We start from the raw sequence: 20,853 nt of genomic DNA, 5'->3' as shown, positions 1-20,853 counted from the left end.
AGTTACGTGTTGGGCAAATACTCATTAAAACTATAGTTATAGCTCCCAATTCCCCCAAACACATGCACACTTGGCTGAGCATGCAGAGGTTTTCATTGGAGAGAAAGAATTTAGCTTCTGCCAGGACCTCTGGCATCGGCTTATCTCCCATGAGAGCATACATATGGCAACCAAGTCAAGATTACTATATAACTGATAACAGAACCAAGCTAACCACACAGATATGGTACCAGAACCAAGTTTATTACATAGATACAATAGCAGAACCAAGCTTATCACATAAACAAATTACCAGAACCAAGCTAACGACATAGATACGGTACCAGAACCAATCTTATTACATCAATACAATAGCAGAACTAAGCTTACTACATAGATACGGTTATAGAACCAAGCTTACTACATAGATATTGTACCATAACCAAGTTAGCTACATAGATACAATACCAGAACCAAGCTTATTACATAGATACAATTACAAAACCAAACTTACTACATAGACCCAGTATCAGAACCAAGCTTACCTTTGCCTCTGTTAGAAAAAAGATATATGCTCTGCCATTGTAAAATAATCCATCAAAAACAGTATATAATAGACATACAGTTGCATCCTCTGTTATGTCATAAACCATATCTCAATAGAGTTGAAAACCTATTACAAATCTCAACTAAGTTACAGATTTGGAAAATAAGCCGCAAATGATGAATATTCCCAGACAGCAATGCACTTTAATATACAGCACTTGTAATACTGCAGTGCTCAAAACGGCGCATCTTACAAACACCAGAGACAAGTTTAGGAAACGTCCCCAGTCCTATATATACACTGGGGATTTTCTTGTCTGGATTTGCATATGGAAAATACACAGTGTATTAAAGTGGAAGCAATTTGGATGAGATTTCAGGAAACTCCTCCACACAATGCAGGAACAATCTGCAGCATAAATTGGCCTGCGGTGCAGATTTCAAATCCACATGTTAATTTCTGGATTTCACCTCTTAAGATGTGGGGCTGAAATCCACTGAATATACACCAAAATATGTTGCCCATCTGCATATAAGACTGTTTGACCTTGTTTGGGTGATTGCTTAGGCTTCCCATCTAAGGCCCAATGCACACTGGTGGATTTTTGCTGCAAACTCCGGAAGGGGCATCCGCCTCTGGATTCCGCAGAAACAATCCCTCCATAGCATGCAATGCAAAAAAGATTCTTCATGCACATAAGCAGAAACCAACTGTGGTTTCCGCTCGCGGATGAAAAATCACAGCATGCTGTATTTTCCTGCGGTTCCCCCACGGACGGCTTTTTCTATTGAAGTCAATGAAAGCCATCCGATCCACGGCACGTCCGCAATCGACATTGCAGACAAGCCGCAGATTCCGCGAGAAAAGCAGGAATTGAATAAAAAATTCAAAATCTGCACTGCACACGTCCGACGGCGAACTATCCGCAGTACAGAGAACCTGGAAGAAGAGAGGTTCACACGGACGCTACTGTCTGCACACACAGGTATGCAGGGTCACCCGCGGCGGTCACGGCCGGATTCCATGCAGAATTCCCCATGCAGAATCTGTGCTTTCCCTGTTCAGGAGGCCTAAGTATTTTGTCTGACATGCCAAAAAGGCTCTCAAATGGAATCCTGTATGGCTCCAAGACTCTCATTTCTGAAACAGAAACTAAAGCGGCAAACTTTGGTCTTTATTAGAGATGAGCGAGCACCAAAATGCTCGGGTGCTCGTTACTCGAGTCGAACTTCCTGCGATGCTCGAGGGTTCGTTTCGAGTAACGAACCCCATTGAAGTCAATGGGCGACCCGAGCATTTTTGTATGGGACCTATGCTCCACTAAGGTTTTCATTTGTGAAAATCTGTGAAATTCAAGAAAGTGATGGAAACGACACAGAAACGGATAGGCAGGCGAGGGGCTACAAGTTGGGCTGCATCTCAAGTTCCCAGGTCCCACTATTAAGCCACAATAGCGGCAAGAGTGCGCCCCCCCCCCCAACAATTTTTACTTCTGAAAAACCCTCAATAGCAAGGTATACCTTAGCTAAGCACCACACTACCTCCAACAAAGCACAATCACTGCCTGCATGACACTCCGCTGCTACTTCTCCTGGGTAACATGCTGCCCAACCGCCCATTTCAGTAATAGTAGCAGTCAAGACAGGCCCCAGTAACAATTCCAAAGCAGCAGTATAGGGGGAGCACAGTATTAGTTCCATTTGAGTAGTAGTAGCAGTCTGGACAGGCCCCAGTAACATCACTAGCAGCATTATAGGGGGAGCACAGTATTAGTTCCATTTCAGTAGTAGTTGCAGTCTAGACAGGCCCCAGTAACATATCACTAGCAGCAGTATAGGGGGAGCACAGTATTAGTTCCATTTCAGTAGTAGTAGCTGTCTAGACAGGCCCCAGTAACATATCACTAGCAGCAGTATAGGGGGAGCACAGTATTAGTTCCATTTGAGTAGTAGTAGCAGTCTGGACAGGCCCCAGTAACATATCACTAGCAGCAGTATAGGGGGAGCACAGTATTAGTTCCATTTCAGTAGTAGTTGCAGTCTAGACAAGCCCCAGTAACATATCACTAGCAGCAGTATAGGGGGAGCACAGTATTAGTTCCATTTCAGTAGTAGTAGCAGTCTAGACAGGCCCCAGTAACATATCACTAGCAGCAGTATAGGGGGAGCACAGTCTTAGTTCCATTTCAGTAATAGTAGCAGTCAAGACAGGCCCCAGTAACAATTATGAAGCAGCAGTATAGGGGGAGCACAGTATTAGTTCCATTTTAGTAGTAGTAGCAGTCAAGACAGGCCACAGTAACATTCCCGTTGCAGCAGTTTAGGGAGATAACAGTCTCTTTCACATTTCAGTAGTTGCAGTATAGACAAGGCCCCAGTTACATTTATGTAGCAAAAGTGTAGGCCAACCCCACACACCTTGCTGTACCATGAGTGCAGGCGAAGCCCATAAAAATTACTAGGATTACACTGTAGGCGAGGGCCCAAAAAAATTGGTGTACCAACAGTATTAATGTACCTCAGAAAAATTGCCCATGCCCAACCAAGAGGGCAGGTGAAACCCATTAATCGCTTTGGTTACTGTGGCTTAATTTGTAACTAGGCCTGGAGGCAGCCCAGTTAAAATAAAAATTGGTTCAGGTGCAAGTTTCAACGCTTTAATGAGAATTGAAACGTATAAACATTGTTTACAAAAGTAATATGACTGAGCCTTGTGGGCCTAAGAAAAATTGCCCATTCGGCGTGATTACATGAGGTTTCAGGAGGAGGAGCAGGAGGAGGAGGATGAATAAAATACACAGATTGATGAAGCTAAAAGGTTCCCGTTTTTTATGGTGATAGAGAACGATGCTTCCATCCGCGGGTGCAGCCTACGTATTGTTTAGGTACTGCTGCTGTCCGCTGGTGGAGAAGAGAAGTCTGGGGAAATCCAGGCTTTGTTCATCTTTATGAGTGTAAGCCTGTCGGCACTGTCAGTTGACAGGCGGGTACGCTTATCCGTGATGATTCCCCCAGCCGCACTAAACACCCTCTCTGACAAGACGCTAGCCGCAGGGCAAGCAAGCACCTCCAGGGCATACAGCGCGAGTTCAGGCCACGTGTCCAGCTTCGACACCCAGTAGTTGTACGGAGCAGAGGCGTCACGGAGGACGGTCGTGCGATCGGCTACGTACTCCCTCACCATCTTTTTACAGTGCTCCCGCCGACTCAGCCTTGACTGGGGAGCGGTGACACAGTCTTGCTGGGGAGCCATAAAGCTGGCAAAGGCCTTGGAGAGTGTTCCCCTGCCTGCGCTGTACATGCTGCCTGATCTCTGCGCCTCCCCAGCTACCAGGCCCTCGGAACTGCGCCTTCTGCCACTGGCGCTGTCGGATGGGAATGTTACTATCAGTTTGTCCGCCAGGGTGCTGTGGTATAGCATCACTCTCGAACCCCTTTCCTCTTCGGGTATGAGAGTGGAAAGGTTCTCCGTGGGTCGAGCAGTGTGTACACCCAGTAATCCGTAGTGGCCAGAATGCGTCTAACGCGAGGGTCACGAGAAAGGCATCCTAACATGAAGTCAGCCATGTGTGCCAGGGTACCTGTATGCAACACATGGCTGTCCTCACTAGGAAGATCACTTTCAGGATCATCCTCCTCCTCCTCCTCCTCAGGCCATACACGCTGAAAGGATGACAGGCAAGCAGCATGGGTACCCTCAGCAGTGGGCCCGGCTGTTTCTTCCCCCTGCTCCTCCTCAGGCTCCTCCTTCTCCTCCTCAACGTGCTGAGATATAGACATGAGGGTGCTCTGACTATCCAGCGACATACTGTCTTCCCCCGCCTCCGTTTCCGAGCGCAAAGCGTCTGCCTTTATGCTTTTCAGGGAACTTCTCAAGATGCATAGCAGAGGAATGGTGACGCTAATGATTGCAGCATCGCCGCCCACCATCTGGGTAGACTCCTCAAAGTTTCCAAGGACCTGGAAGATGTCTGCCAACCAGGCCCACTCTTCTGTAAAGAATTGAGGAGGCTGACTCCCACTACACCGCCCATGTTGGAGTTGGTATTCCACTATAGCTCTACGCTGCTCATAGAGCCTGGCCAACATGTGGAGCGTAGAGTTCCACCGTGTGGGCACGTCGCACAGCAGTCGGTGCACTGGCAGATTAAACCGATGTTGCAGGGTACGCATGGTGGCAGCGTCCGTGTGGGACTTGCGGAAATGTGCGCTGAGCCGGCGCACCTTTCCGAGCAGGTCTGACAAGCATGGGTAGCTTTCCAGAAACCGCTGAACTACCAAATTAAAGACGTGGGCCAGGCATGGCACGTGCATGAGGCTGCCGAGCTGCAGAGCCGCCACCAGGTTACGGCCATTGTCACACACGACCATGCCCGGTTGGAGGCTCAGCGGCGAAAGCCAGCAGTCGGTCTGCTCTGTCAGACCCTGCAGCAGTTCGTGGGCCATGTGCCTCTTCTCTCCTAAGCTGAGTAGTTTCAGCACGGCCTGCTGACGCTTGCCCACCGCTGTGCTGCCACACTGCGCGACACCGACTGCTGGCGACGTGCTGCTGCTGACACATCTTGATTGCGAGACAGAGGTTGCGGAGGAGGAGGAGGGTGGTTTAGTGGGGGAAGCGTACACCGCCGCAGATACCAGCACCGAGCTGGGGCCCGCAATTCTGGGGGTGGGTAGGACATGAGCGGTCCCAGGCTCTGACTCGGTCCCAGCCTCCACTAAATTCACCCAATGTGCCGTCAGGGAGATATAGTGGCCCTGCCCGCCTGTGCTTGTCCACTTGTCCGTTGTTAAGTGGACCTTGACAGTAACCGCGTTGGTGAGGGCGCGTACAATGTTGCGGGAGACGTGGCCGTGCAGGGCTGGGACGGCACATCGGGAAAAGTAGTGGCGACTGAGAACCGAGTAGTGCGGGGCCGCCACCGCCATCATGTTTTTGAAAGCCTCCATTTCCACAAGCCTATACGGCAGCATCTCTAGGCTGATTAATTTGGCTATGTGCACGTTTAACGCTTGAGCGTGCAGGTGTGTGGCGGCGTACTTGCGTTTGCGCTCAAACAGTTGCGCTAGCGACGGCTGGACGCTGCGCTGAGAGACATTGCTGGATGGGGCCGAGGACAGCGGAGGTGAGGGTGTGGTGCCTGTGTCCTGAGAGGGGGGTTGGATCTCAGTGGCAGATTGGGGCACAGGGGGAGAGGCAGTGGTGCAAACCGGAGGCGGTGAATGGCCTTCGTCCCACCTTGTGGGGTGCTTGGCCATCATATGCCTGCGCATGCTGGTGGTGGTGAGGCTGGTGGTGGTGGCTCCCCGGCTGATCTTGGCGCGACAAACCTTGCACACCACAGTTCGTCGGTCGTCTGCACTCTCAGTGAAAAACTGCCAGACCTTTGGGCACCTCGGCCTCTGCAGGGTGGCATGGCGCGAGGGGCCGCTTTGGGAAACAGTTGGTGGATTATTCGGTCTGGCCCTGCCTCTACCCCTGGCCACCGCACTCTTCCAACCTGCCCTGCTGCTGCACTTGCCTCCCCCTCTGAAGACCTGTCCTCAGTAGGCTTAGCAAACCAGGTGGGGTCAGTCACCTCATCGTCCTGCTGCTCTTCCTCCGAATCCTCTGTGCGCTCCTCCCTCGGACTTACTGCCCTTACTACTACCTCACTGATAGACAACTGTGTCTCATCGTCATCATCCTTGTCACCCACTGAAAGCTCTTCAGGCAGTTGCCGGAAGTCCCCAGTCTCCTCACCCGGATCCCGGGAACTTTCCAAAGGTTGGGTATCGGTCATGAGAAACTCCTCAGGTGATAGAGGATCCATTTTATGGCACTCAAGGCCAGGACCCGAGAACAGTTCCTGGGAGCCTGCCTGCTCTTCTAAATGTGTCATTTGCTGGGAGGGAGGAGGATGGGAGAAGGGAGGAGCAGCAGCAAGAGGATTCAGGGATGCAGCAGTGGACGGCGTTGAAGACTGGGTGGTGACGGTGGATAGTTTGCTGGATGCACTTTCTGCCATCCACGACAGGACCTGCTCACACTGCTCAGTTTCTAATAAAGGTCTACCGCGTGGACCCATTTATTGTGAGATGAATCTGGGGACCCCAGAAACTTGCCTCTCTCCTAATCCCGCAGCAGTCGGCTGCGATACACGTGGACCAGGAGCTCGGCCTGCGCCCACACCCTGACTTGGGCCTCCGCGTCCTCGCCCGCGTCCACGTCCTCTAGGCCTACAACTACCCCTGAGCATGGTGTATTACGAGTAGAGCAGAAACAGAACGCTGTAAGTAAATGTGCCGCTTATTGGCCTGTGGTTGGAGGCTGACTTCGCTTACGGAACGCACAGCAGAGCCAGGAAACAATTATGCACAAGCCTGTAGTCAGACCTAGGTGCGTATGACTGAGCTACTGGAATTCACAGGGCAGAACCAGTCAAGTGGCCAAAGGCCAGTGGTAGGCCTTAAGTATTTAGCTTCAATTTTTTAAAATGGTGAAGTGAAAAACCAGACAGACACCGTATGCAGCGTATATATGTATACTCTTTCCCTCTGGCGGGGTGACGGCGATCATGTAACAGACACAGCAGAGCTAGGAAACAATTATGCGCAAGCCTGCTGTAAAGCTTAGCTGGGTAATAATGAGCGACTAATACCCCCAGCAGACACGCAGTAAACTGTACACGGTCACAGGCTTGGCTGGGTAATATTCAGCGACTACTACCCCCAGCAGACACGCAGTAAACTGAAGACGGTCACAGGCAGCCCAAATATAGTATTTTTTCCCAATTTTGGGGAAAAAGCCCACTGCCTATATAGCCTGTATATGGATTTCCCTATTGGAGGATGACTGTGGTTATTGAAAGCACAGTGCAGCCAGAAAAAATTATGCGCAAGGCTGGGTATTAATGAGCGACTACTACCCCCAGCAGACACGCAGTAAACTGTAGACGGTCACAGGCTTAGCTGGGTAATAATGAGCGACTACTACCTCCAGCACACACGCAGTAAACTGAAGACGGTCACAGGCAGCCCAAATATAGTATTTTTTTCCAATTTTTGGGAAAAAGCCCACTGCCTATATAGCCTGTATATGGATTTCCCTGTTGGAGGATGACTCTGGTTATTGAAAGCACAGTGCATCCAGAAAAAATTATGCGCAAGGCTGCAGCAACACCTAGCTGGGTAATAGTGAGCGACTACTACCCCCAGCAGACACGCAGTAAACTGAACACGGTCACAGGCAGCCCAAAGATTTTTCTTTCCAATTTTTTTGAAAAAGCCCACTGCCTATATAGCGAGTATATCTCTTTCCCTGTACCACTGTCCCGGCCTCACCAGTACTGCCCCTATACTCAGTAAAATGACTGCAGACTGAGGACGCTATGGTCTGCATGCCCGATATACAAAAAAAAAAAAAATGTGCAAAACTGCTAAAAGCAGCCTCAACAGTACTGCACACGGGCAGATGTGGCCCTAAGAAGGACCGTTGGGGTTCTTGAAGACGAAGATAACAGCCTAACACTCTCCCTATAGCAGCTACAACAGGACGGCACTTTCCCTAATGTCTCTCAGCGTGCATCTGTGGCGAGCCGCTGCCGGCCCCAGTTTATATGCTCGGGTGTCACCTGATCTCCCCAGCCACTCACTGCAGGGGGGTGGGATAGGGCTGGAACTTCACAGGAGGAAGTTGTAATGCCTTCCCTGTGTTTCTATTGGCCAGAAAAACTTTTCTGGGAAGAAAATGGAAGTGACTCGAACACCGCGTGGTGCTCGTCTCGAGTAACGAGCATCTCGAGTACCCTAATGCTCGAAGGAGCATCAAGCTCGGACGAGTATGCTCGCTCATCTCTAGTCTTTATCTCAGCAGATTTCTGTTTGTTTCCAGCATTTTAGCCAGACAAAGGCCCACTGCACATGACCAGGTCAGATTCTGGATGCAGGATCTCGTACCGGAATCTGACCCTGTGCCCAGCCCCGGCAGTGGTGGACAGGTGAGTATATATTTTTTACTACAGCTAGGGATAATTTTCAGGGAAGGGCTTATATTTAAAGCCCTTCCCTGAAAATCACTGCAGGGGTTGCTGGCAGGCCATTGCTTTCAATGGGGCCACCAGTAGCAGCGGCGGCCCGATTGAGAGCAAGGCTTGTAACCCAAGTTTTTGCTCTTAAATCAGAGCAAGAATTCGGCAGAGAGCCTGCTCTCAAGTCAAAAAGCTTGTAGGCTGAGGCACTCTTAACCCAAGGTATCACTGTTAGAGTTGAGCGAACGTACTCTGCCGAGCTTGATGCTTGTTCGAGTATTAGCGTACTCGATGGTGCTAATTACTCGAACGAGCATCACGCCGTGTTCGACCCTGCCCCAGTTTTTGGCTCCTCCCCGCAGTGACGTGCTTGTTTTGGCCTCTCACCGCTGCGACGCAGCGCGCGCGTCAATGGCAAATTTTTTGGCTGGCAGGCAGGGGGAGAGAGAGAGGGAGAGAGATGTAAAGGGCTGTCACCATCGGACTCCCAGAATGTGATCAGGGGGTCCTGATGGGTCTCTGTGGAAGTCCCCTAAAGGGACAAAAATAAAACAAAAAGTTTGAAAAAAAAATGTTAAAAATTATTAAAAACATAAGAATAAAAACACTTGTCTCCCTTTACTTTGTAAAAAATTAAAAATAAAATTACACATGTGGCATCCCTGCGTCGTAATGACCCAGAGGAGGAAGTTAATACATTATTTAACCCCTTAATGACGCGGCCCCTTTTTTCTTTTTTCCCCTTTTTTTTCCCTCCCCCTGTTTAAAAAATCATAACTCCTTTATTTATCCATCGACGTCGCTGTATGAGGGCTTGTTTTTTGCGGGAAGAGTTGTATTTTTCAGTGGTGCTATTTAATGTACCATATAATGTACTGAAAAACTTTTGCAAAATTCTAAGTGGAGTAAAATGGAAAAAAACTACATTCCGCCATCTTTCAATGTGTTTTGTTTCTACGGCGCACAAACTGCAACAAAAATGACCTGATAACTTTATTCTATAGGTCGGTACGATTACTACGATACCAAACGTGTAGAGTTTTTTTTCGCTGTAGCACTTGTATTTTTTTTCAAAGACATTTAATTTTTTTCTGCTGCATCTACTGCGCGCAATAACTTTTTTATTTTTCTGTTGACATAGTTGAGCAAGGTCTCATTTTTTGCGTGATGTCCTGTAGTTTACGTTAGTACTAATTCAGAATACATACAACTTTTTGATCGCTTTTTATTGCATTTTTTCTGGGAGACAGGGTGACTGAAAAAGTGCATTTCTGGCGTTCTTTATTTTTTTTTTCGGCCTATGCTCACTGTGCGGGGAAAATAATGCACTACTGATAGATCAGACTTTTACAGACGCGGCGATACCAAATATGTATTTTACTTCTAATGATTTTGATTTTTTCATTATAGACTAGCTTACCCGTCGCGGGTTGCTGCGAAGACAGACAGACATACATACATTCGTTTTTATATATCTAGATAACAACCAATCACAGCGCAGCTTTCTCTTTGGCGCATAGAATTGAATAATCGAGTTGGGACCTATTAACTTTTCCTATTTATGACATAATCAATGCTTGTGCCAAATTTCAAGTTTCTATGACATTGGGAAGCATTGCTGCGAAGACAGACAGACATACATACATTCGTTTTTATATATCTAGATAACAACCAATCACAGCACAGCTTTCTTTTTGGTGCTTAGAATTGAATAATCGAGTTGGGACCTATTAACTTTTCCTATTTATGACATAATCAATGCTTGTGCCAAATTTCATGTTTCTATGACATCGGTAAGTGAGAAAATTAGATTCCGTACGTAAAATTTGGACGCTAATTGTTTGGCGCTTAGAATTGAATAATTGAGTTGGGACCCATTAACGTTTCCTATTTATGACATAATCAATGCTCGTGCCAAATTTCAAGTTTCTATGACATTGGGAAGCGAGAAAATTAGATTCCGTATGTAAAATTTGGACGCTAATTGTTTGGCGCTTAGAATTGAATAATCGAGTTTGGACCCATTAGCTTTTCCTATTTATGACCTAATCAATGCTCGTGTCAAATTTCAAGTTTCTATTACATTGGGAGGTGAGAGAATTAGATTTCGTACGTAAAATTTGGACGCTAATTTTTTAGCGCTTAGAATGGAATAATCGAGTTGGGACCCATTAACTTTTCCTATTTATGACATAATCAATGCTTGTGCCAAATTTCAAGTTTCTATGACATTGGGAAATGAGAAAATTAGATTCCGTACGTAAAATTTGGACACCAATTCTTTTGTGCTTAGAAATAAATAATCGAGTTGGGACCTATTAACTTTTCCTATTTATGACATAATCAATGCTCGTGCCAAATTTCAAGTTTCTATGACATTGGGAAGCGAGAAAATTAGATTCCGTACGTAAAATTTGGACACCAATTCTTTTGTGCTTAGAATTAAATAATCGAGTTGGGACCTATTAACTTTTCCTATTTATGACATAATCAATGCTCGTGCCAAATTTCAATTTTCTATGACATTGGGAAGCGAGAATATTAGATTCCGTACGTAAAATTTGGACGCTAATTCTTTGGCGCTTAGAATTGAATAATTGATTTGGGACCCATTAACTTTTCCTATTTATGACATAATCAATGCTCGTGCCAAATTTCAAGTTTCTATTACATTGGGAAGCGAGAGAATTAGATTCCGTACGTAAAATTTGGACGCTAATTCTTTTGCGCATAGAATTGAATAATCGAGTTGGGACCTATTAGCTTTTCCTATTTATGACATAGTCAATGCTCGTGCCAAATTTCATGTTTCTACGACATCGGGAAGTGAGAGAATTAGTGGCAATGATGGAAATCGAACAATCTACGTGGGGGGTCGTAACCGTCGACGACGCTCGCGCACGCGCCATTTATCATAGAATATTTGTACTATGCCTATAATCTTCTCAGGAGTGTACTCAACAACCTCCCAAAGTTTCATGGCGATCGGATGAATGGTGTAGTAGCGCATAAAGGACAAACAGACACGCACACAGACACACAGACATACATTCAATTTTATATATATAGACTAGCTTACCCGTCGCGCGTTGCTGCGAAGACAGACAGACATACATTCGTTTTTATATATCTAGATAACAACCAATCACAGCGCAGTTTTTTTAGGTTACCTCAGTGATATAATATATAACAACCAATCACAGCGCAGCTTTCATGTTACCTCAGCTTTATAATATATAACACCCAATCACAGCGCAGCTTATATGTTACCTCAGCAGTATAAAATATAACAACCAATCACAGTGCAGCTTTCATGTTACCTCAGCGGTATAATATATAACAACCAATCACAGCGCAGCTTTCATGTTACGTCAGCAGTAAGAGAAATAACAACCAATCACAGCGCAACTTTTATTCTGCCTCAGCAATATAAAAAATAGCAACGAATCACAGCGCAGCATTCATTTTACCTCAGCGGTATAATATATAGCAACCAATCACAGCGCAGCTTTTATTTTACCTCAGCATTCTCAATATCCAGCAATTGTCTTGCGAAACGTTCGGCAGATGCATCATTTTGTAGTTGAACACGCATCCCGTTGCTCGTAATGCCTTTTTGCTTTTGTGCTTGAGATGGAAATCAAACGATCTTTGTCTGGGGGGCATAACTGTCGACGACGCTCGCACGCACCCCACCTATCGTAGGATAGTTGTACTATGCCAGTAATCTTCCCAGGAGTGTACTCAACAACTTCCCATTAACTTTTCCTATTTATGACATAATCAATGCTCGTGCCAAATTTCAAGTTTCTATGACATTGGGAAGCGAGAAAATTAGATTCCGTATGTAAAATTTGGACACCAATTCTTTTGTGCTTAGAATTAAATAATCGAGTTGGGACCTATTAACTTTTCCTATTTATGACATAATCAATGCTCGTGCCAAATTTCAATTTTCTATGACATTGGGAAGCGAGAAAATTAGATTCCGTACGTAAAATTTGGACGCTAATTCTTTGGCGCTTAGAATTGAATAATCGATTTGGGACCCATTAACTTTTCCTATTTATGACATAATCAATGCTCGTGCCAAATTTCAAGTTTCTATTACATTGGGAAGCGAGAGAATTAGATTCTGTACGTAAAATTTGGACGCTAATTCTTTTGTGCATAGAATTGAATAATCGAGTTTGGACCTATTAACTTTTCCTATTTATGACATAATCAATGCTCATGCCAAATTTCGAGTTTTTATGACATTGGGAAGCGACAAAATTAGATTCCGTACGTAAAATTTGGACGCTAATTCTTTTGCGCATAGAATTGAATAATCAAGTTGGGACCCATTACCTTTTCCTATGTATGACATAGTCAATGCTCGTGCCAAATTTCATGTTTCTACGACATCGGGAAGTGAGAGAATTAGTGGCAATGATGGAAATTGAACAATCTACGTGGGGGGTCGTAACCGTCGACGACGCTCGCGCACGCGCCATTTATCATAGAATATTTGTACTATGCCTATAATCTTCTCAGGAGTGCACTCAACAACTTCCCAAAGTTTCATGGCGATCGGATGAATGGTGTAATAGCGCATAAAGGACAAACAAACACGCACACAGACACACAGACATACATTCAATTTTATATATATAGACTAGCTTACCCGTCGCGTGTTGCTGCGAAGACAGACAGACATACATTCGTTTTTATATATCTAGATAACAACCAATCACAGCGCAGTTTTTTAGGTTACCTCAGTGGTATAATATATAACAACCAATCACAGCGCAGCTTTCATGTTACCTCAGCTTTATAATATATAACACCTAATCACAGCGCAGCTTATATGTTACCTCAGCAGTATAAAATATAACAACCAATCACAGTGCAGCTTTCATGTTACCTCAGCGGTATAATATATAACAACCAATCACAGCGCAGCTTTCATGTTACGTCAGCAGTAAGAGAAATAACAACCAATCACAGCGCAACTTTTATTCTGCCTCAGCAATATAAAAAATAGCAACGAATCACAGCGCAGCATTCATTTTACCTCAGCGGTATAATATATAGCAACCAATCACAGCGCAGCTTTTATTTTACCTCAGCATTCTCAATATCCAGCAATTGTCTTGCGAAACGTTCGGCAGATGCATCATTTTGTAGTTGAACACGCATCCCGTTGCTCGTAATGCCTTTTTGCTTTTGTGCTTGAGATGGAAATCAAACGATCTTTGTCTGGGGGGCATAACTGTCGACGACGCTCGCACGCGCGGCACCTATCGTAGGATAGTTGTACTATGCCAGTAATCTTCCCAGGAGTGTACTCAACAACTTCCCATTAACTTTTCCTATTTATGACATAATCAATGCTCGTGCCAAATTTCACATTTCTATGACACCGGAAAGTGAGAAAATTACATTCCGTACGTAAAATTTGGACGCTAATTCTTTTGTGCATAGAATTGAATAATCGAGTTGGGACCCATTAGCTTTTCCTATTTATGACATAATCAATGCTCGTGCCAAATTTCAAGTTTCTATTAGCGTAAAATTTGGACGCTAATTCTTTGGTGCTTAGAATTGAATAATCGAGTTGGGACCGATTAGCTTTTCCTATTTATGAGATAATCAATGCTCGTGCCGAATTTCAAGTTTCTATGACATTGGGAAGAGAGAAAATTCGATTCCGTACGTAAAATTTGGACGCTAATTCTTTTGCCCCTAGAATTGAATAATCGAGTTGGGACCCATTAACTTTTCCTATTTATAACATAATCAATGCTCATGTCAAATTTCAAGTTTCTATTACATTGGGAAGCGAGAGAATTCGATTCCGTACGTAAAATTTGGACGCTAATTCTTTTGCGCATAGAATTGAATAATCGAGTTGGGACCGATTAGCTTTTCCTATTTATGACATAATTAATGCTCGTGCCAAATTTCGAGTTTCTATGACATTGGGAAGCGAGAAAATTACATTCCGTACGTAAAATTTGGACGCTAATTCTTTGGCGCATAGAATTGAATAATCGAGTTGGGACCCATTAGCGTTTCCTATTTATGACATATTCAATGCCCGTGCCAAATTTCAAGTTTCTATGTGAGAAAATTACATTCCGTACGCAAAATTTGGACGCTAACTCTTTTGCGCATAGAATTGAATAATCGAGTTGGGACCCTCTAACTTTTCCTATTTATGACATAATCAATGCTCGTGCCAAATTTCACGCTTCTATGACACCGGAAAGTGAGAAAATTACATTCCGTACGTAAAATTTGGACGCTAATTCTTTTGCGCATAAAATTGAATAATCAAGTTGGGACCAATTAGCTTTTCCTATTTATGACATAATCAATGCTCGTGCCAAATTTCAAGTTTCTATTACATTGGGAGGTGAGAAAATTAGATTCCGTACGTAAAATTTGGACGCTAATTCTTTGGCGCTTAGAATTGAATAGTCGAGTTGGGAGTGATTAGCTTTTCCTATTTTTGACATAATCAATGCTCATGTCAAATTTCAAGTTTCTATTACATTTTGAAGCGAGAGAATTCGATTCTGTACGTAAAATTTGGACGCTAATTCTTTTGCGCATAGAATTGAATAATCGAGTTGGGACCGATTAGCTTTTCCTATTTATGACATATTCAATGCTCGTGCTAAATTTCGAGTTTCTGTGACATTGGGAAGCGAGAAAATTAGATTCCATATGTAAAATTTGGACGCTAATTCTTTTGCGCATAGAATTGAATAGTCGAGTTTGGACCCATTAGCGTTTCCTATTTATGACATATTCAATGGCCGTGCCAAATTTCAAGTTTCTATGTGAGAAAATTACATTCCGTACTTAAAATTTGGACGCTAATTCTTTGGCGCATAGAATTGAATAATCGAGTTGGGACCCATTAACTTTTCCTATTTATGACATAATCAATGCTCATGCCAAATTTCAAGTTTCTATGACATTGGGAGGTGAGAAAATTAGATTCCGTACGTAAAATTTGGACGCTAATTCTTTGGCGCTTAGAATTGAATAATCGAGTTGGGACCCATTAACTTTTCCTATTTATGACATAATCAATGCTCGTGCCAAATTTCATGTTTCTACGATATCGGGAAGTGAGAGAATTAGTGGCAATGATGGAAATCGAACGATCTACGTGGGGGGGGGGGGGGGCGTAACTGTCGACGATGCTCGCATGCGCGCCATTTGTCATAGAATATTTGTACTATGCCTATAATCTTCCCAGGAGTGTACTGAACAACTTCCCAAAGTTTCATGGCGATAGGATTAATGGTGTAGTAGCGCATCGCATAAAGGACAAACTGACACACAGACAGACACAGACACGCAGACATACATTCAATTTTATATATATAGATATGGCAAAAGGGAGGTGATTTAAACTTTTATTATTTTTTTTTAACTGTGAAAAAGTTGCGAAAAAGAAAGAAACTATTATAATTTAGTATTGGTATAATCGTACTGACCTGTAGAATGACTTTAATACATTATTTATACTGCTCAGAGAATGCAGTGAAAAATAAAAATAAAAAACATGCCAGAATTACAGATTTTGTTAATCTTGCCCCTAGAAAAAAATGGAATAAAAAGCGATCAAAATTTTACATGTTCCAAAAAATTAGATAAATGAAGACTAGAGTTCATCCCGCAAAAAACAAGGCCTTCTAGAGCGCCAGTAATGGAAAAATAAAATTAATACGGCTCTTGGAATGTGGTGACACAAAAGCAAACCTTTAAGAAATAAAAATGTTTTAAATGTACAAAAATAGCAAAACATATAAAAACTGTATAAACTCGGTATCGCCGGAATCGTGCTGACTCATAGAATAACGTTATCACATGATTTATTTTGCATGCTGAACGCCGTAAAAATAAAATCCAAAAAACAAATGGCAGAATTTCTTTTTTTTTTTTTTCCCCAATCTCCCTACAAATTTTTTTACAAAAGTTATGCAATACATTATATATACCCAAAAATGATGCCATCAAAACATACAACTTGTCCCGCAAAAAACAAGCCCCATATGGCCTGGTCAATGGAAAAATGAAAAAGTTATGACTGCAAAATTAGTTGAAATTAAATGATTGGACCATTTAAAAAACCTGCCCTGGTGGGCACGACAGGGGGGTAAGAAACCCGCCACTCAAGAGGTTAAGGCACATTGCCAGAAGTTAGGTTTTTTTCTCTCATTTTTTAGTTCCACTCCCTCCACTGTTGTTTTCTGTTTATCTTTGCCTTGCCATTGATCGATGTAAAATAGTCAGATAATACTGCTGTAAACTGTTGGCTCTAGGCTGGCTTGTACTACTGTTCAGTCCATTGTTTCTATTTTCATTTTTGGCCCTGATTTTGTATGGACTCCTTATACATTGTCTTTTTATTACAGGTTCCACTAAGAGACGTTATCCCATGTTCTCTGGTCTGACCACTGGAACCCCCACCGATCTTGAAAATGGAGGTCTTGAATGAATGGAGTGGAAGTTAACCATGTGCATCACCACTCCAATAATTTCAATGGGAATGCCTATAATGGCTGAATTCAAGTGCTCAGCTATCTCTGGCCATCTCAAATGGAGAGGCAGCTTGTATGCTCAACCATTGCTCCATTTATTCATAGACTTTCAGGAACTCTGCTCTCTTGAATGGTGGGAGTCCCAACAGTCGATCCCTGATGATCAGCTATTTATCCTCTATCCTGTGGATAGGGAAAAACTTAATTTGCTGGTACAACCCCGTTAACCACATGAGGTCCTACACTGTCTTCTGGGTAATGTTTCCTGAATAATTCCCACTGGTAGTAGTTTTCACTTAAGCAAATTAGAAGTTGACATTTTTGGTAGCTCACTTTCAGCTTTGCTGTGTAGACTGGGGCAGAGTTATCTCATTATTGGGCAGGGGCGTAATAGGGAGGACTACTCAATTTTAATGTTGGAGTGATAGATAATGCCAGATACAACACTGAGTATATACTACTTGACACTCATTATGTGATGTCTGCATCACCTTCCCTTCTGTGAGACACCAAGTGTTACCATGCAGCGGTTGCTGGTCCTCCCGGGACAGCGGTGTGCGGGGTCCCGAGGTTGGGGCGCATTCCCCCGGCTTGTTTTCCAGCTGCCAGGGGCGCGGATGCCTGGGCGTCATAGTGCTGGTGGCGCGTGGCGCTGTGCGTGCGCACCTGTGAGTGCAGCTGCCGTGCACGAGCTCCCTTTTAGTATGCTGTGTTGGGAGTTGGCTGCCTCCCTTTCTCCGCCCCTGGGCGGAGGCTTCTGTTTAAAGGTCGAGCAGAGACTGACAATCACTGCCAGTTATTGGTTTCGCTCATTGTGCTAGTTAGTCTGCCTCTGTTGGTCTTCTTAGTATTGTTCGTGTTGGTTACTTATATCTGCTTTTTCTGTCAGTATTCTACCCTTTCCATCCAGGTACGCCAGCGTCCATTTTCGGTCCCTACTAAGAGTTGGGACCACCGCCCAGTTGCCCGCCTGGGGTTAGCCAGGAGTGGAGGCAAGCAGGCAGGGACAGGGATTGTGCGTGAGATCTAGGGCACCCGGGCTGGCGTATCAAGGGTAGTATACCGTAACACCAAGGCAACGTATGGCTGTGTAGTGTGTAGAGCCTAGGCACAGACCTTCACATCGCTCTGTTCAGCAACTCACAGATGGTGGCACAGCTCTGCAAGCCCTACCCAGGAACCCTAGCCACCGTCCATGGTGGGAAGCTTTGTTCTAAAGAGGTAGAAGAGGAGAAACATCCTCATGGTGCATAGAGCTCTGTAGCAATGTTAAAGGGGTTGTCTCGCGCCGAAACGTTTTTTTTTTTTTTCCATAGGCCCCCCGTTCGGCGCAGGACAACCCCAAAGGATGTGTTAAAAAAAAAAAAAATTATTACTTACCCGAATCCCCGCTCTGCGACGTCTTCCTTCTTCCCTCTTCTTCCTTCACCAAGATGGCCACCGGGATCTTCACCCACGATGCACCGCGGGTCTTCTCCCATGGTGCACCGTGGGCTCTGTGCAGTCCATTGCCGATTCCAGCCTCCTGATTGGCTGGAATCGGCACACGTGACGGGGCGGAGCTACGAGGACCAGCTCTCCGGCACGAGCGGCCCCATTCACCAGGAAGAAGACCGCACAGCGCAAGCGCGTCTAAAAAAGCAAGAAGACGACAGAATTAGACGGATCCATGGCGACGGGGACGCTAGCAACGGAGCAGGTAAGTGAATAACTTCTGTATGGCTCATATTTAATGCACGATGTATATTACAAAGTGCATTAATATGGCCATACAGAAGTGTATAACCCCACTTGCTGCCGCGAGACAACCCCTTTAAGGAGTAGTTACATTTAGGGCTCATTCACATGGTTATATGCATTTTGTATACATTTTCAGAGACCAAAACTGTGTGTATTCACTGTCTATTTGGACTTTCTTGCTTTTTTCTTCACTGCCTTTTTCACATGTGGCACGGGATTAAAACCACTAAATTTATGGCACTTGGTCCTTATTGGGTTAATACATATCTATAATTGATTTTTTTCTTTCTTCCATGTACTTAATATACATATAAGAAGATAAGTATGTTTGGCCATTATTGCATTCTTCTTAATCTTCATCTTTTTATCTTTGTTTCTAGTGGTTCAGTTCCTGCCAAGTATCCCACCATGAAAGTCCATTTATCAACAATGGGTATCATTTCGGTGATGTCCACCATTGTAATTTTTTCGTACTTCTATTATTTCAACAAAAGACTTGCAGTGACTTTCACAGGAAGTTATTATGGAGAGCGATCAACAAACTTTTTATTAGACACAGTAATATGGACTGCTCACCCTTCCTCGCGTTTAGGAAACAAGATGGGAGAATATGCAGTACTCTATGCACTGGCAAAAATAAACGGCCATAAAGCCTATGTTTTACCTGAGATGCACAATGAACTTGGGAAGATTTTTAAGATATCATTGCCTGTTATCCCCCAGGAAGTTGCTGATTCAATCAACTGGAGGAGATACACGATCAAAGATTGGATGTCCCCAGAATATTTCAACATCTCTGGACAATACGTGAAGCTTTTTGGTACTCCATGTTCATGGACCTTTTATCATCACATAAGAGATGAGATTCTGCAAGAATTCACTTTCCATGATAGTATCAAAAATGAGGCAAATTCATACTTGGAAAGATTGAGACGGCATAAGGTTAATGTGACTTATATTGGGGTTCATGTTCGTAGAGGAGATTATGTAAGTGTCATGCCTAAGGAAAGGAAAGGAGTAGTAGCAGACAAAAACTATCTTCAAAAAGCCATGGACTATTTTCGACAAAAATATGACAACCCTCTGTTTGTGGTGACCAGTAATGGTATGGACTGGTGCAAGAAAAATATCAATGATTCACTAGGGGATGTCTACTTTGTTGGAGATGGCAAAGAAGGTTCTCCTGCCCGTGATTTTGCCCTCTTGGCACATTGTAACCATACCATAATGACCATTGGGACATTTGGATACTGGGCTGCCTACTTGGTTGGAGGTGAAACAATCTACTTAACAAACTTCACATTACCTGATTCTTCTTATCTTAAAATTTTCAAATATGAAGCTGCTTTTCTTCCAGAATGGATTGGCATTCCTGCAGATCTTTCTCTAGTTATGGGAAAACAAGAAGGAGCGTTGTGAACTGTCATAGCATTCCAATTAATTAAAGTAGTAAGAACCATTGACTATTTCTGTCTGCACTGACAAGTCTCCTGAGAAACTTGGGGGTTACTCACTCCGTAGGATCTCCATCTTCTTCGCCTAAGATGGTTGTCACCACTCTCAGATAGACTCTGGACATCCGGATTTCTTCAAAACTCTGGTGTCTGCAAGCTTTATTGCAACAGCAGTGGTTTACAGCATCAACACACTGCATATACACCAGAACACAAAACAACTTCAAGGTTTACAATCCACAGTGCCCTTGTTGCTATACCCAACCAGGGCATCTAGGGGACGTCCTTCCCTGTCAAACTTGCGAGGGACAAAGATGCTTTTATCCTTCTTCCTGCCACACCTGGAGATGTTCTCTCTCATTAGTTAGCACCTGAATACTTGTCTACAGCCCCTTGCAGGTCATTCTGTGCACCGCCTTGCCTATAGTCTGAATCCTAACTAAACCTCAGCCTGTCATTCCAAGCTGTTATGATGTGCTCTCCTTAAAAGAGAACCTCTCTCAGCTAATAGATGCAGGACTCTCTGAGAGCAGCATAAAGTATTGACAAACACGCTGATCTCAGCGGTCTGCCACCTATCTGTGA

General features: G+C 44.2%; 1 protein-coding gene across 2 annotated transcripts in view; it reads left to right on the top strand.

The window, feature by feature from the left end:
- The window catches only part of LOC136632396 (galactoside alpha-(1,2)-fucosyltransferase 2-like), a 56,994-nt gene extending 36,720 nt beyond the window's left edge, over positions 1-20,274 (top strand). For both annotated transcript variants that reach the window (XM_066607229.1, XM_066607230.1), the window contains exon 2: positions 19,195-20,274. In XM_066607229.1, the coding sequence (XP_066463326.1) occupies positions 19,223-20,233 (1,011 nt within the window). In that variant the 5' untranslated portion in view covers positions 19,195-19,222 and the 3' untranslated portion in view covers positions 20,234-20,274. The remainder of the gene's footprint in view (positions 1-19,194) is intronic.
- The last annotated feature ends 579 nt before the right edge of the window (positions 20,275-20,853 follow it).

Source organism: Eleutherodactylus coqui, chromosome 6 (genome assembly GCF_035609145.1).
Source record: "Eleutherodactylus coqui strain aEleCoq1 chromosome 6, aEleCoq1.hap1, whole genome shotgun sequence".
Lineage (NCBI taxonomy): Eukaryota > Metazoa > Chordata > Amphibia > Anura > Eleutherodactylidae > Eleutherodactylus > Eleutherodactylus coqui.
This window is presented reverse-complemented; position numbering and strand designations above follow the sequence as displayed.